This window comes from Schistocerca cancellata, chromosome 1 (genome assembly GCF_023864275.1).
Source record: "Schistocerca cancellata isolate TAMUIC-IGC-003103 chromosome 1, iqSchCanc2.1, whole genome shotgun sequence".
Classification (NCBI taxonomy): Eukaryota; Metazoa; Arthropoda; class Insecta; order Orthoptera; family Acrididae; genus Schistocerca; species Schistocerca cancellata.
The window spans coordinates 154,946,348-154,963,347 of record NC_064626.1 but is presented as its reverse complement, the minus strand read 5'-3'; the positions used below and the strand labels follow the sequence as shown (position 1 = coordinate 154,963,347).

Here is a 17,000-nt window from a genome sequence, read left to right as displayed (position 1 = left end):
GTGTAACACCGATGTCGTTACACCAGTCAGTGATTCCATAATTGGCCTAAGTCAGCATTTTGAAAAAAACCTTTAATACACATGCATGCTTGTGTATTAGAATATTGGGTAAAAGTTAACAGGATGTTGCGTGTAATGGCCACAAAATATCTGTGATGTACGCAGAGTTCAGTTCCTGTAGAGAGTGTTTTCTCCAAGGCATGAGAAATAATTAATGAAACACCCAACAGACTAAAGGAGAAAAATTTAAAAACCTTACTTTTTATAAAACAGAATTTGCTTATCTTGTAATGTTGTATTTTAAACAACAGACAAAAAGGCAAAAATTTAAGTACTTTACGTATCGCAAAATACATTTCTTATCTTGTATTGCTGTCTTTAATCAATAAAAAACACTAGAGTGGCATAAGCCGAGAATCTGGGTCTGACGGGAGGCATATTAAGGTAGTCCGTGCAGTTGTGGCAACCACCGTGTCCAGATGGTATACTGGTCAGTGCATCTGCCTAGTAAGCAGGAGTCCCACATTCAAATTACAGTGCAGCGCAAATTTTCAACTTATTTCATTGATACAAATCAATGACCACTGTCAGATAATGTCTTTAATACCTTTGTGTTTTGATTCATAGCGGCAGAAAGATCAAAATTGTGTCTGTTCTTTCAGACGTGACCAAAAGTACAGACACCACATACACTCTTAAAGCTCTTTTAATAAAACAAGCCTTAGTCAGCCTGACGGCAAACACATTTCTGCCGACAGGAGACCGGTTTGTTGATATCATCACTGTAGAATGTTTGACTTTGTTGACATAGCCACAACCTTACCTCTTCTTGCACTGCTTCATCTTGTTGCAGATGTCACAGCATTTGTGTATGGTCTGACATTGCTGTGTGGACAAACTCTTCAAATCTGAAATTTGTTTACAGTATGCTGTTTCTCAGGCACTGACATAGTTTTGTTACACACCACCATGTTACATGCCACAATTCAGAGCCCTCTAGCAGACACTGGCTGCAAATATGTAGACGTAAAGAATAAAGCTTGAGAATGCTGATAATGTTTGTTTTATTTAAAAAGCTTTAAGAGCTTTTACATTAAAAAATTCGGAGGCATTACTTTTCAGCACACCCTCGGAAATGTGCTAACACTGAGCGTCCTCCACAATGACCAATACTACCTCTGTAGCTCTGACAAAATTTCAGTTACATGACTGCTGAACTATTCCATCTGGAATAGTGCCAGACATGCTACCCCCCCCCCCCCCCCCCTCTCTCTAACAAAAGGGCTATTCTTTGGTCATATACCCATTTGGGTACTATACAGTAACACCAAAACATTAGTAAGTCAGCTGAAGACAACTGCAAAAATCATTTCTGATGTTTGTTCACTTCAAATGCCCACGCTAACTATGGATGCACAAGCCCAGTAGTTTCAGAAGTTATTTGCTTATCTACTATTTCTCCTCATAAATGTGTTATGCAAAAGTTGAGAAGGTCAGAGGCTTGCATGCATATGCATCTCTGCAGCTGTACTTACAAGTTAAAGATGTCATTGTGTTTGTACTGATCAAAATCCACAATACAAACAATCCTTTCACTTAGTAGTTTTATTCAGTTTAACAACTTATGAATTTAAATTTAAAGTGTGACTTTTTTATAATTTTTTAAATTACAAACTTGAGCTGGAAAATTTGGATTATATCCTACAGTGTCACCAAATCCTAGGTTCACTATTGTATAGTACAGCCACTATCATAGATGAGATGGACGTGACTTGCAGAATAAGGAATCGTCATCATCTATGACTAGCCTCCTCGTCATAGGTAGTACATACAGATAAAGGTTTGGGTTCCAAATCTGCATTTACATTTATGCCCTGTGAGCCACAATATCTAGTACAACAAAAGACGTCAGACAACAGCTTGCAAAGAGATCATTATTTAAAATAAGATTAACTATGAAAGATTTATCAAAACATAAGCTCACGAAAGTTAACATTCTACAAATCAGGGCATACAGTAATGGAATATCTAGGATACAGACAAAAAATAGGAATAGATAATACAAATATTAAAGAAGAACTAAAAGAAAAATATAGACGAAGACTAACAAAAATACTGAAAACAGAATTGACAGCAAGAAACAAGACAAAAGCTATAAATACTTATGCTATACCAATATTGACCTACACATTTGGAGTAGTGAAATGGAGTAACACAGACCTATAAGCACTCAATACACTTACACGATCACAATGCCACAAATATAGAATACTTCACATACATTCAGCAACAAAAAGATTCACATTAAGCAGAAAGGAAGGAGGAAGGGGATTTATCGACATAAAAAACCTACATTATGGACAGGTAGACAATTTAAGAAAATTCTTTCTAGAATGAGCAGAAACTAGCAAAATATACAAAGCAATCACTCATATAAATACATCGGCTACACCATTGCAATTTCATAACCACTTCTACAACCGTTTAGATCACATAACATCAACAGATACGAAGAATGTAAATTTGAAAAAGAAAACACTACATGGCATGCACCAGTATCATCTAACACAGCCACACATCGATCAAGATGCATCCAACATATGGCTAAGAAAAGGCAATATATACAGTGAGACGGAAGGATTCATGATTGCAATACAGGATCAAACAATAAACACCAGATATTACAGCAAGCATATTATTAAAGATCCCAATACCACAACAGATAAATGCAGACTTTGCAAACAACAAATAGAACCAGTAGACCACATCACAAGCGGACGTACAATACTAGCAAATACAGAATACCCCAGAAGACATGACAATGTAGCAAAAATAATACAACAACAACTTGGCATACAACATAAACTAATAAAACAACACGTTCCCACATACAAGTATGCACCACAAAATGTACTGGAGAATGATGAATACAAATTATACTGGAACAGAACCATTATAACAGATAAAACAACACCACATAACAAACCTGACATCATACTCACCAATAAAAAGAAGAAATTAACACAACTAATCGAAATATCCATACCCAATACAACAAATATACAGAAGAAAACAGGGAAAAAATTGAAAAATACATCCAACTGGCTGAGGATGTCAGGGACATGTGGCATCAGGATAAAGTTGACGTTATACCAATTATACTATCAACTACAGGAGTCATACCACACAATATCCACCAGTACATCAACGCAATACAGCTACATCCAAATGTATATACACAACTACAGAAATCTGTAATTATTGATACATGTTCAATTACCCAAAAGTTCCTAAATGCAATGTGACTTATACCGTACAGTTAAAAGGAAGTCACGCTTGATCAAGGTCCGCGTCACTTTCCAATTTTAACGAGACATAATGTCTGAGAAAGGAAAGAAATAATAATATTAATAATAATAATAATAATAATAATAATAATAATAATAATGTATCTAAAAAGAAAGATGATGAGACTTACCAAACAAAAGCGCTGGCAGGTCGATAGACACACAAACAAACACAAACATACACACAAAATTCAAGCCATGCGGATGGATATGTGTGTGTGTGTGCGCGCGCGAGTGTATACCTGTCCTTGTGTCTGTGTATATGCGGATGGATATCTGTGTGTGTGTGAGTGTATACCTGTCCTTTTTTCCCCCTAAGGTAAGTCCTTCCACTCCCGGGATTGGAATGACTCCTTACCCTCTCCCTTAAAACCCACATCCTTTCGTCTTTCCCTCTCCTTCCCTCTTTCCTGATGAAGCAACCGTTTGTTGCGAAAGCTTGAATTTTGTGTGTATGTTTGTGTTTATTTGTGTGTCTATCGACCTGCCAGCACTTTTGTTTGGTAAGTCTCATCATCTTTCTTTTTAGATATATTTTTCCCACGTGGAATGTTTCCCTCTATTATATTCATAATAATAATAATGCATTGAGATACGTACTCAACAGCATGCAGTTACCAGACTCAATGTCAAAAGGCATAAATAGTGGGACCACGGTGATAACACAAATAGTAAATGAGTTTGGACATTATTCACCTTGCACATTGCTAGTCCTATCGGTAACGTAAGGCCCTAACGAAATGTAATGGACCAGAATGAGGCAAGAATAACAGTTGGTACTAATCAATGGAACCATTGGACATGGGTACAAAGAAAATAGGTTTTGCATTTCATAGATGAAGTGGTGCGAACAAATTCATACCCATGACATAGAAAGGTCTTATTTCAAAGCTGACCAATCTTCCATTTCTAAGATTGTAGTACGTAAGTGCAAATGTTTTCTAGAGGACCCCCCTGCAATCGCTGTTGATGATTAAGATGCAAGATTCCATACCACATGAAGTACAGTTACCAAATAAAAAACATATACCTCATCCCAGGATCGAACCATCAATCTCCTCATCGCTAACCCAAAACTCTATACACTTCAGCAACTGCACAGCACAACTAATATATGCTGACAGAGGTAGTTACCATATGTAGTATATTGCCCACTCATCTAATGCAGAGTGCCTAGCTCACCACAAGGGTCTTGCCCTCATATGGTGACATTGCACTGCCCACTTCAACTATTACTGCTGTGCGGTGCATGTTTCCACTGAGTACAGATAGCCCATCTCGCCATCTTCTTGTGAATGTGTTACTCTAACCCACATATTGGCGAACAATGCCTAATGGCCCAGTTTTGCACTGCAAAATTTCACAATGACTTTTGAATAAATTCTTACTAACCTCACTAAAAACTGAGCAGTGACACTACACTGCCTGCTTTCATTGGAAAGACCCAGCTCCTCCACCATGACTATTTCCATCTTTGATCATACAACAAGTACACATCACTAAACTGCCAATTCTTAAACACTATACATTTACTACACTATACATCAGGACTGCTTTCCATCTTTCTCAAACTCCACAAATTCATTGTTCATCTCTTGTTCAGGGAGTCCAGTCCACTGGAATGTGGACTATGCACATAAGAGATTTCTGAATGGCTCATCATCTTAAATACAGGGTGTACATAAAGTCCAGGAACACTTTGAATCATTTATTGCACAAGAACTGAACACTGTACAGATATCATAGATATGTCATTTTGAAGAGAAACCCTGAAAGTTCTTTTTCATGTATACCGCCACAGCATAGTTTGGTAATTTGCCAATAGTCAGGGCTAGTCGCAAACATGTCGAGTTCAGGTGCGGAGCGAGCTATCTGTGAGTTGGAGTTCAACAAAAACAAGTATGTTACAGCAGTTCAATGGATGTTTAGAGCCAAGTATGGTAAGAAGCCACCAAAAAGGAAGGCCATTTACCACTGGCACAACAAATTCATTATGATGGGTTGCTTGTGTCCGGCAAAGAGAAGTGGACGTCCCAGTGAGAGTGAAGTGAATGTGGAGAACGTATGAGAGACATTTAAAAGTAGTCCGAAGAAATCGGTGTGTCATGCATCCCGTTAACTTGAAATGGCTCCAATGACAGTGTGTAAAGTCCTGCAACAGAAGCTGTCTATGAAACCGTTCAAATTGGAGCTAGTGCAGAAGCTCAATGACAACCAAGACAATCGTTTTGAGTTTCGTTCACAGTTGCAACAACTGAGTAAGGGTGGGGATGGCATTGTTGATTGCTAAATTTTTAGTGACAAAGCCACTTTTCCCATTAATAGGAACCTGAACAGGCATAGTTGTTGAATCTGGGGTACAAAGCATCCACACGAATGCATTGAATTTGAGTGTGATTCCCCAAATGTAAATGTTTTTTGTTCCTTGTCACATCGAAAACTGTACGGGTCATTCTTCTTCGCCAAGAGCACTGTCACTGGACATTCCTGGTGGACATGTTGTAGCAATGGCTGATGGCTCAAATGCAGTCAGACTCTTTGTTAATCTTTCAGCACGATGGGGCTCCACCCCATTTTCATTGTGAAATTCGTGGGCACCTGAACACAGAGGTGCCGCATGGATGGATTGGCTGTGCTACAGAAGGGGACAGCTGTTTCATGAAATGGCTCCCCGATCACCAGATCTCACTCCGTGTGACTTTTTTCTGTGGGGACACATTAAAGATCTGGAATGTGTAGCGCCTCTACCAAGTGATGTAGCAGAGGTCCAGAAAAGAATACAGGAAGTGACTGTCACAGTAACGATACCATGCTGAGACAGGTATGGTTTGCATACCAAATGTTTGTAAAAATAAAAAAATAAAAATAAATAAAAAAACTTTCAGAGATTCTCTTGAAAATGCCATATGTATGAGAAGCATGATATGTCTGCTTGTGTCTGTATATGTGCGGATGGGTATGTGCGTGTGTGCGCGAGTGTATACCTGTCCCTTTTTCCCCCTAAGGTAAGTCTTTCCGCTCTCGGGACTGAAATGACTTCTTACCCTCTCCCTTAAAACCCACATCCTTTCATCTTTCCCTCTCCTTCCCTCTTTCCTGATGAAGCAACCGTGGGTAGTGAAAGCTTGAATTTTGTGTGTGTGTTTGTGTTTGTTAGTGTCTCTATCAACATACCAATGCTTTCGTTTTGTAAGTTACATCATCTTTGTTTTTAAACATATATTTAAATAGTTTCACTGTGTCAAGCAGGACACTACTAATGGTGTATCTGAACATCATGTGTTTGTTTTTCCTACTTATCTGCATTAACTTACATTTGTGTGCCCAGACATTAGCCTCATTGTTTAAGTAAGGTGTGTATCTATCTTCTCAACGTAAGTTGAAACTGGTGACAATATCCCTGGCATGACTTAAGGATGAAATACATAATTTTAAAAAACTAACAACCCTAATCTCAGCACAAATTTTAAGTTTTTTGTTGTTATAATTTAATTATGCAGTTTAATGTAATAAGGACTCCAACTCCAAGAATTTAATTTTGTGTTAAAATTCTAATTCACCTATTACATACTCCCAAAGTTATTTATGGATATGAAAGACAGCAGAAGATCATGAACCACACATACGAATCAATAAATTTCAAGATTTTGGGACTACAGATTCCTTAGGCAGAGGATAAAAAAAGGACAAAACATATAGAGAAGACAAAAGAAACAAGAAAAAGAAGGGAGGCAAAATCAGTCACTAGGACATAGGAAAATCGAGGGACAAGTGAATAAAAAGTAGCAATAAAAAGAGAGAGTTAAATTCTTTAACCAAAGAAAAGGCACAAGAAAGACGTATGAAAGATGAAGTTGTGTACAGCAAACACTAAACAAAAGCTAGACAGTAAGTTCCTTGTTGGAAAGTTTTTCCAACATTGTTCCTGAGGGAAGAAGTCAAATAATTCACATTAGACAGTAAGCAGCCACATGGCACCTTCATCTGTAGTACAGTTGACTGTCAATAATTGAAAATTCAAGGCACTCCAGAGAAGTTCAGAATAACTGCTTTAATGCATGTCTGACTGAACTTTCCCTGCAATACATCCTACATGTAGCACTTTGCTGTCCACCCACCATACTATCCCTCCCCCTCCCCACTCCAGCCTCCTCCTTACCTCCACCCAATCGCCACTCCCATCATGCACTGGTGCTGCTGCTCACAGTGTGGTTTCAGTTGCCTGAGACTGCAATCGTGTGAGTGAGCTGTGTTGGTGTGTGTGTGTGTGTGTGTGTGTGTGTGTGTGTGTGTGTGTGAGAGAGAGAGAGAGAGAGAGAGAGAGAGAGAGAGAGAGAGAGAGATATTATGTTTGTCTATGGTTGATGAAGGCATTAATGGCCAAAAGCCATAATTGTGAAAGTCTTTTTGTTGTGCCTATCTGCGACCCAGCACCTCCCCTATAAGGTGAGTAGCAACTTTCCTTCTCATAATATTGTTAGGAATAATAAAGAGGTTATTTAAGGAATTATTTACACAGAAATGTAAAGAATAACATAAAATCCTTGTGTCAATGTTAATAATAATTTTGTAATGAACTGACATGACAAATTATTAATAATCAGCAATAATTTTACAACCAACAAACCAATGTGTATTTCGTTAGTTATTTTTTGTATACATAAAATATCTACTCATCTAGTGGTGGCAGGAGAAAGCACATTTAAAGGTTAAATAAATGTGGATGCCTCTGGTGCCAGTGTTTCCTTCTTCTGCCAGAAGGGTTGAAGGGAAAGGAAGAGGAATGAAGCAAAATGACTGGTGAGGTTTAGGAAATGGGGAGAATCCAGAAAAATCATCAGGAATACAGTGTCAGGAGAGAGTTGCTGGGTGGGATTTAAGACTGACTGTTGGGGACTGCACCAGATGAGATTTGAAAATCCAAGAGCTTAAAGGTGGATGATAGGGTAATAAATATGACAGAAATTACTGACACTACATTGTGCAAGAGTTAATAAAAGCATAAAGCTACGTGCATAATGTGTAGTAGAGGTGGGTGGAAGCTGGAGGGATGAAAGGGGGGGGGGGGGGGGTGAGGAAGAGCAATGTACAGGTCAGAAAATAAAAAGGCAACGAAGGTAGGATTAGCTACTGAGAAGAAATATTAAGACTGAGGAAATTAAAGACAATTATTAACATAAACTAAGGCCAGGTGAATGACAATAACCAAGGACATGTTACAGTGACAGTATCTCTACAGTCTCATCATTTTTTCTCAGTAACTGATCCTTTCTTCACGCCCTTTCATTTCTCTTAATCTTGTTTATTACCCTATCTTCCACCTTTAGGCCCTTAGGTTTTCAAATCTCATCCCGTGCAGTCCCCTTTCCATTCTCATCCCATCCAGTAAGTCTCCACTGGTCTGGGGTTTTGGGTGACTTTTCCTAACTTTCCCTATTTCCTAAAACTTACCAGTCCTTTTCCTTCATCATTCTTCTTTTCCCTTCAACCCTTCTGCCAGAAGATGGAGCCACTGGCTCTGAAAGCTTGCACATTTCTTTAACCTTTACACATGTTTTCTCCTGCTGCCACTTGGATTTAGATTTTTTACCTATCCAATTATACTATGTTTTCAAAAATGGATTATTTTTGTTTATATATTGATTAATTATTTTATATTTACAAACTAATGTACTTTCAAACATTAAGATTATGATTCAGTCACTCAAAAATACTATGTAAAGTTAATAATTCTTTGTAAATTAATAGTTTCAATTGCATTTGAACTTGTAAACAGTAACATATACTTCTGTATTATTAAAAATTTTATAAATAGTTAATATACATGTAACTGTGAGGGCAGCATTTGAGAGCCAGTATTTGATGAACTACTATTTTTTTTTCTTTTTTTTTTTTTTTTTTTTACATCAGTCTTCTGACTGGTTTGATGCGGCCCACCACAAATTCCTCTCCTGAGCCAGCCTCTTCATCTCAGAGTAGCACTTGCAACCTACATCCTCAATTATTTGGTGGATGTATTCCAATCTCTGTCTTCCTCTACAGTTTCTGCCTCCTACAGTTTCCTCTAGTACCATGGAAGTCATTCTGTCATGTCTTAACAGATGTCTTATCATCCTGTCCCTCCTCCTTATCACTGTTTTCCACATATGCCTTTCCTCTCTGATTCTGCACAGAACCTCCTCATTCCTCACCTTATCAGTCCACTTAATTTTCAACATTCATCTGCAGCACCACATCTCAAATGCTTTGATTCTCTTCTGTTCTGGTTTTCTCACAGTCCATGTTCCACTACCATACGATGCTGTACTCCAGACGTACGTACTTAGAAATTTCTTCCTCAAATTAAGGCCTATGTTTGATACTAGTAGACTTCTCTTGGCCAGGAATGCCCTTTTTGCCACTGCTATTATTTTACTGCCTAGGTATCAGAATTCCTTACCTTCACCTACTTCAAGACCATCAATCCTGATGTTAAGTTTCTCTGTTCTCATTTCTGCTGCATCAAATTGTATCAATAATATCCTTTCACCTTGAATTTTAATTCCACTCCTGAACCTTTCTTGTATTTCCACCATTGGTTCTTCGATGTACAGATGGAACAGTAGGGGGGGAAAGACTACATCCCTGTCTTAACCCTTTTAATCTGAGCACTTCGTTCTTGGTCGTCCACTCTTATTATTGCCTCTTGGCTCTTGTATATCTTGGTTATTACCTGTCTGTCCCTATAGCTTACCCCCATTTTTCTCAGAATTTTGAACATATTGCACTGTTTTACATTGTCGAATGCTTTTTCCAGGTTGACAAATCCTATGAACATGTCTTGATTTTTCTTTAGTCTTGCTTCCATTATCAACAGCAATGTCAGAATTGCCTCTCTTGTGCCTTTACCTTTTCTAAACCCAAATTGATTATCATATAGCACATCCTCCATTTTCTTTTCCATTCTTCTGCATATTATTCTTGTCAGCAACTTGGATGCATGAGGTTTTAAGCTGATTGTGTGATAACTCTCACACTTCTCAGCTCTTGCAGTCTTCGGAATTGTATGGATAATAATTTTCTGAAAATCAGATGGTATGTCACCAGACTCATACATTCTACACATCAACATGAATAGTTGTTTTGTTACCACTTCCCCCAATGATTTTAGAAATTCTGATGGAATATTATTTATCCCTTCTGCCTTATTTGATCTTAAGTACTCCAAAACTCCTTTAAATTCTAATTCTAATACTGGGTCCCAAATCTGTTCTAAATCGACTCCTGTTTCCTTTTCTATCACATCATACAAATCTTCACCTCATAGAGGCTTTCAATGTATTCTTTCCATCTATCCACTCTCTCCTCTGCATTTAGCAGTGGAATTCCATTGCAATCTTAATGTTACCACACTTGCTTTTAATGTCACAGGTTGGTTTGACTTTCCTGTATGCTGAGTCTGTCCTTTCGACAATCATTTATTTTTCAATTTCTTCACATTTTTCATGCAGCCATTTCATCTTAGCTTCCCTGCATTTCCTATTTATTTCATTTCTCAGTGACTTGTATTTCTGTATTCCTGAGTTTCCCGGAACGTTTCATCGATCAAATGAAGTATTTCTTCTGTTACCCATGGTTTCTTCACAGTTAGCTTCTTTGTACCTATGTTTTTCTGTGAGGGCCCTTTTTAGAGGTGTTGAAGAGTAAACTGTACTGCATACTGAGCCATGAATTAGAGAACTTCAAACGTACCTCGTCATTCCTTAGTACTTCCGTACCCCACTTCGTTGCGTTCTGATTCTTCCTGACTGATGTCTTTAACTTCAGCCTACTCTTCATCACTACTTTATTGTGATCTGAGTCTATGTCTGCTCCTGGGTACGCCTTACAATCCAGTATCTGATTTCGGAATCTCTGTCTGACCATGATGTAATCTAACTGAAATCTTCCCATATCATCCAGCCTTTTCCAAGTATACTTCCTGCACTTGTTACATAACTCAATTAGTCTTTCTCATCTCTCAATCCTTGCCCCAAGCCCATATTCTCCAGTCCTGTAACCTTTTCTTCTACTCCTTCCCCTGCAACTGCACTCCAGTCTCCCAAGACTATTAGATTTTGCCCTCCTTTATGTACGGTATCACCGTTTCAATATTCTCATATACCTTATCTCTTCATCTTCAGCTTGCGACGTTGGCATTTATGCGTGAACTATCGTTGTTGGTGTTGGTTTTGCTGTTGATTCTGATAATAACAAGCATTTGCAGAACTGTTCACAGTAACACACTCTCTGCCCTACCTTCCTATTCATAACAAATCCTACTCCCGTTTTACCTTTTCCTGCTTCTGTTAATATTATCCTATACTAAACTGACAGGAAATCCTCATCTCCTTTCCATTTCACTTCACTGACCCATACTAGACCTAGATTGAGCCTCTGCATTTCCCTTTTCAGAGTTTCTAGTTTCCCTACTATGTTCAAGCTTCTGACATTCCACACCCCGATTCATAGAATGTTAGCCCTTAGTAGATTATTCAATCTTTTTCTCATGGTCACCTCCCCCTTGTCAGTCCTCTACCGGAGATCCGAATGGGGGACTGCTCTGGAATATTTTGCCAATGGAGAGATCACCATGACACTTTTCAATTAGAGGCCCCAAGTCCTGTGGATACACGTTACGTGTCTTTAATGCAGTGGTTTCCAAGGCCTTCTGCATCCGCATGCCATTGATCACTGCTGATTCCCCCACCTTTAGCGACAGTTTCCCACCCTTAGGACAAGAGAGTGCCCTGAACCTCTGCCCACTCCTCTGCCCTTTTTGACAAGGCCATTAGCAGAATAAGGGTGACTTCTTATGTCAGAAGTCTTCAGCCGCCAATGCTGATTATTAATCAAAATTTAAGCAGTGGCTGGATTCGAACCCAGGACTGAGGACATTTTGATTGCTAATCAAAGTCGCTACCCCTAGACCACAGATGAACTTAGTATTGCATTAACATGACACATTTCAGACTGGAATTTGCTCCAGCTGATATGTCAGACAGTGTCAGTGACTAAAGATATTTGTGGCTGTCTTGTGCCTGGAAAAAATAAATGAGAAACTATGAGAACGGAGCATCAGGTTATTACTATGTGATACAAACCCTGACCCAGTTAACCCTGCATTGGAAGCACAACATGTGCATATTTTCATTATTGTTCTAATAAAGTCCATCATTGCTGGCGTATGGTGATTTGCATTGGGTTATCTTGCCAAGAAAAATCACCTGTAAAACTAATTCTGTGAAAATACATAATTTTTGGTAATGTAAAGGTGAAATAAGATCACGATGCGCTGGGTTTGAAATAGCAAGAGTCAACTATACACTATTTACAAACTTGGTGGAGTATCAAGTAAATATATTCTGTTTCGATATATTCCTTTTTGAAGACTTTTTTTTTTTTTAAGTAATACTGAAAAATGAGTAACTTTTAGAAAAAACCTTGTTACTAAGGTTTTTGATGAAGTCAGTCTTAACAAAGATAGGTCTGGTTTTGAGGTTAATGCCCACTGACAGTAGGATAATTAAAAGTGGAGTATAGACTCATTTAGGTAATGATAAGAAAAAGAATCACCCCTCATAGCATTTGCATAGAATTATACAAGTAGATTATGAAAAATCTCCATTAGGATGAAAAGACTGGAGTGCAAAGCTGAGTGCTCCTGACAAGCATGGCCAATATCATACCACTAAACACCAAGCATAGCAACTATAATACAAAAGTGCATCTCATATACCAGAGGTAAGAGCATCACTCAGAAAATGAAAACAGGTCAAATTCAAGCCCTGTCACCACACTGTTTTCATTTGCTAAGAAGTTTCACAATAGCAAACTTTATGCTGGAAAGTGAAAGATTTATTCTGATATTACATAAATATCAGTAAGAATAAACAACATAGTCACACATTACATTCCTATGATACCCAGTACCAAGCTGCAGTGCAGCCTATGTAATGCAAAAGTGATTTCTGTAATCCAGATCAATATTTATAAAAATTTTAATCTATGTGCAATGACACTGAGCCATGTAACATATTAAATCTCATATCAAATATAAATCTTTTCCATAAAATTATTGTACATACATTTATTCTGCCAATCTCTTTCTTGCTCTGGAGATTTACAGTCCCTCTGAGTGCTTTAACCATGAAAACTTCTTCAATGCCTACTAGCTCCCCTACACGCCGCATGCTTGTTGGTAGCTGCTCCCAGAGTGTCATTACCTGTACAATCATATTTATAAAGCATTTATCACATTGCAAAACCAAACACAACCAATAAAAAACCTGTTCAGTACCTGAAACCAGTCTAAATTCCCCCATTGTGCGGCTATGTTCAGTGGGGTTACCTGGAACAGAAATTGAAAAGAGAGTGAGTGTAGTGTATGCATAACACAAACTACGCAGATCATCTACAGAAAAGTAAGTACTGAAAAAAGTAAGTGATTGGTTCAGATGAGGCACATTAATTAATGGAAAACTGTTTCCAGGAATGAGTCAGATACCGCAGAACAACATATGTGGGTGACATGTGGCTGTGCAAGTGTGCGTAAGAGGTGTTGTGTGCATGAATGAGTGCATTTCTACTAGAGAATGAGCTCGGAAGCTAGCATAAACAGTTTTCTATTGCATGATTTTATGTGCCACTTGTGAGTCAGCTACAGCTTTATTTTAAGTATTATTCCACCCAAGACTTTCCATTGTTGTTACGTGTTTCCTACCTCATTATAACACATTTATCATCTGCTGTATCAGTAAAGCACAAGAGACACTACAGATATAATGAAGCGACAATTATAGGCACTTAACTGCTCTACAGCATTTTAGCAATATTTTATCACTTAAAAGCTTATTCACAATGTGATTAGGAAAAATGTAGGCAAGAAAGAACATATGACTAACAACAAAGAAATGATGGAGTATATGAGGTTCCATTAAATGTGAGAGAACGTACTGCTGTGAAATAAAAAATAAAAAGGATATGTGGAGGCTTCAACAGCCTACACCTGCATGCAATGGAATCAGCAAAAGCATTACAGGAATTTACCAGCAGACAATACACAACCAGTGTAGGTTTCATAGTGAGCACCTAGTCTTTGCCCCGAAAAGGAAGTAGTGCAAGTAAACAAATTCTAGCTGTTCTCTGTACATCTATTTTAAATATATATAAAGCAGAGAATATGTTGAATGTTCAGGATGTTCTCACAAAACCTGGATCGATTTCAACCAAATTTGGCACAGAAACAGCAGGCCTCATGAGTACCAGCACTGTCAGGTTTATAAACTCATGGCTCCATGACAAGCAGAGATACAGGTTCAAAAACATGTTTTACCCATCCACTGGTGTGCAGATGTCATGCCCATATCGTTTGCATCCCAGGGCACCCTTAATTTCAAGGGCAAGAAACTGTTTTCAGGCACCAACATGTATGCTGCACTGCGTGACAGGTGCGTTATGTTAGAGTAGTATCGGCCTGCTTGATTGACCTGCTTCACATGGCAGCCACCACTTTAAGGGCAAATAAATGATTTTCAGGCCCCTGATGTGTAGCCAGCCCTATATGACAGGCATGTTGTGCAGGTAGTATCGACCTGCTTATTCAAGTGTATTGCAGGGGCAATGTCAATAAACATGGCTGGGGACAGGTTGAGATGGACAGAGTACAGAATGAAGAGTGTGACGGGGAGAAGGAAATGGATAGAGAGGGGGAGGAGGGCTTGATTAATCAGGCAGGTGGAAGGAGTAGAGCTGCATTAGGTAAGAGAGAGAGAGAGAGAGAGAGAGAGAGAGAGAGAGAGGGGGGGGGGGGGTGGAGAATATGGTGTGAGGGAGGGTGAGGGGGAAACGGTGTGAGGAATGGGAGGGGGAAACGGTGTGAGGAATGGGAGGGGGAAATGGCGCGAGGGAGGGGAGGAGGAAATGGCGCGAGGGTGAGGGAGGAGGAAACGGTGTGAGGGAGGGAGGGGGAGGAGGAAATGGCGTGAGGGAGGGGGAGGAGGAAATGGCGTGAGGGAGGGGGAGGAGGAAATGGCGTGAGGGAGGGGGAGGAGGAAATGGCGTGAGGGAGGGGGAGGAGGAAATGGCGCGAGGGAGAGGGAGGAGGAAATGGTGCGAGGGAGAGGGAGGAGGAAATGATGCGAGGGAGAGGGAGGAGGAAATGGTGCGAGGGAGAGGGAGGAGGAAATCGCTTGAGGGAGGCGAAGGAGGAAATGGTGTGAGGGAGGGGGAGGAGGATATGATCAGCGGGAGGAGAAGAAGAATATGATCAGATGGATGAGGAGGAGGAAACCAACAGAGCAAGAGAGATACGGCTAGAGGGAGGGAGAAGAGGATACAGTTAGGGAGAGGAGTATTCAGTCATAGGGAAAGATGGAAGATACAGACGGAAAGGTGGGAGATGTGGTCAGAGGGAGTAGGAATGGGAGGAGGAGGAGGAGGAGGAGGAGGAGGAGGAGGAGGAGGAGGAGTAGTGTGTGGTCAGAGGCAGGAGGGAATATGGTCAGGAAGAGGGAGAGGAAGAGGGAGAGGCCAGGGGGCGAGTAATGAGGGTACAATCAGAAGGAGGGTGAGGGGGCTGTCGTCGGGGGGAGGGTGAGGGGGCAGTCGTCGGGGAGACAGGGAGGGGGGACGCCATCAGAGGCAGGGAGGGGGAATGCCGTCAGAGGCACGGAGAAGGAGATGTTGTCCAAGGAAGGGAGATGGGGATGTTGTCCGAGGAAGGGAGAAGGGTGTGTTGTCAGAGGCAGTGAGAAGGCTGATGTTGCCATAGGCAGAGAGAAGGGGACGTCATTGAAGGAAGAAGAGGGGGAGGAGGATATGGACAGAGGGAGTGGGAGGACGATACATTCAGAGAGGGTGGGAGGACGATACGGTCAGAGGGAGGGAAAGGACAACGCGGTCGGAGGGAGGGAGAGGATGATATGGTCGGAGGGAGGGAGGGAGAGTACGATACGGTCAGAGAGAGGGAGGGAGGGAGGGAGAGGACGATACGGTCCGAGTGAGGGAGAGGACGATACGGTCCGAGTGAGGGGGAGGACGATACGGTCCGAGTGAGGGGGAGGACGATACGGTCCGAGTGAGGGGGAGGACGATACGGTCCGAGTGAGGGAGGCGACGATACGGTCCGAGGGCGGGAGGCGACGATACGGTCCGAGGGCGGGAGGCGACGATACGGTCCGAGGGAGGGAGGCGACGATACGGTCCGAGGGAGGGAGGCGACGATACGGTCCGAGGGAGGGAGGCGACGATACGGTCCGAGGGAGGGAGGCGACGATACGGTCCGAGGGAGGGAGGCGACGATACGGTCCGAGGGAGGGAGGCGACGATACGGTCCGAGGGAGGGAGGCGACTATACGGTCCGAGGGAGGGAGGCGACTATACGGTCCGAGGGAGGGAGGCGACGATACGGTCCGAGGGAGGGAGGCGACGATACGGTCCGAGGGAGGGAGGCGACGATACGGTCCGAGGGAGGGAGGCGACGATACGGTCCGAGGGCGGGAGGCGACGGTACGGTCCGAGGGCGGGAGGCGACGGTACGGTCCGAGGGAGGGAGGCGACGGTACGGTCCGAGGGAGGGAGAGGACGGTACGGTCCGAGGGAGGGAGAGGACGGTACGGTCCGAGGGAGGGAGAG

General features: G+C 41.1%; 1 protein-coding gene across 1 annotated transcript in view; it reads right to left on the bottom strand.

Moving 5' to 3' along the window:
* Positions 1 to 17,000, bottom strand: part of LOC126167349 (DNA polymerase theta-like) — a 303,097-nt gene that overhangs the window by 133,697 nt on the left and 152,400 nt on the right. The window contains exons 12-13 of the mRNA XM_049920469.1: positions 13,666 to 13,716; positions 13,454 to 13,591 (exon numbers count right to left, since the gene is read on the bottom strand). Coding sequence (XP_049776426.1) covers positions 13,454 to 13,591; positions 13,666 to 13,716 — 189 coding nt within the window. The remainder of the gene's footprint in view (positions 1 to 13,453; positions 13,592 to 13,665; positions 13,717 to 17,000) is intronic.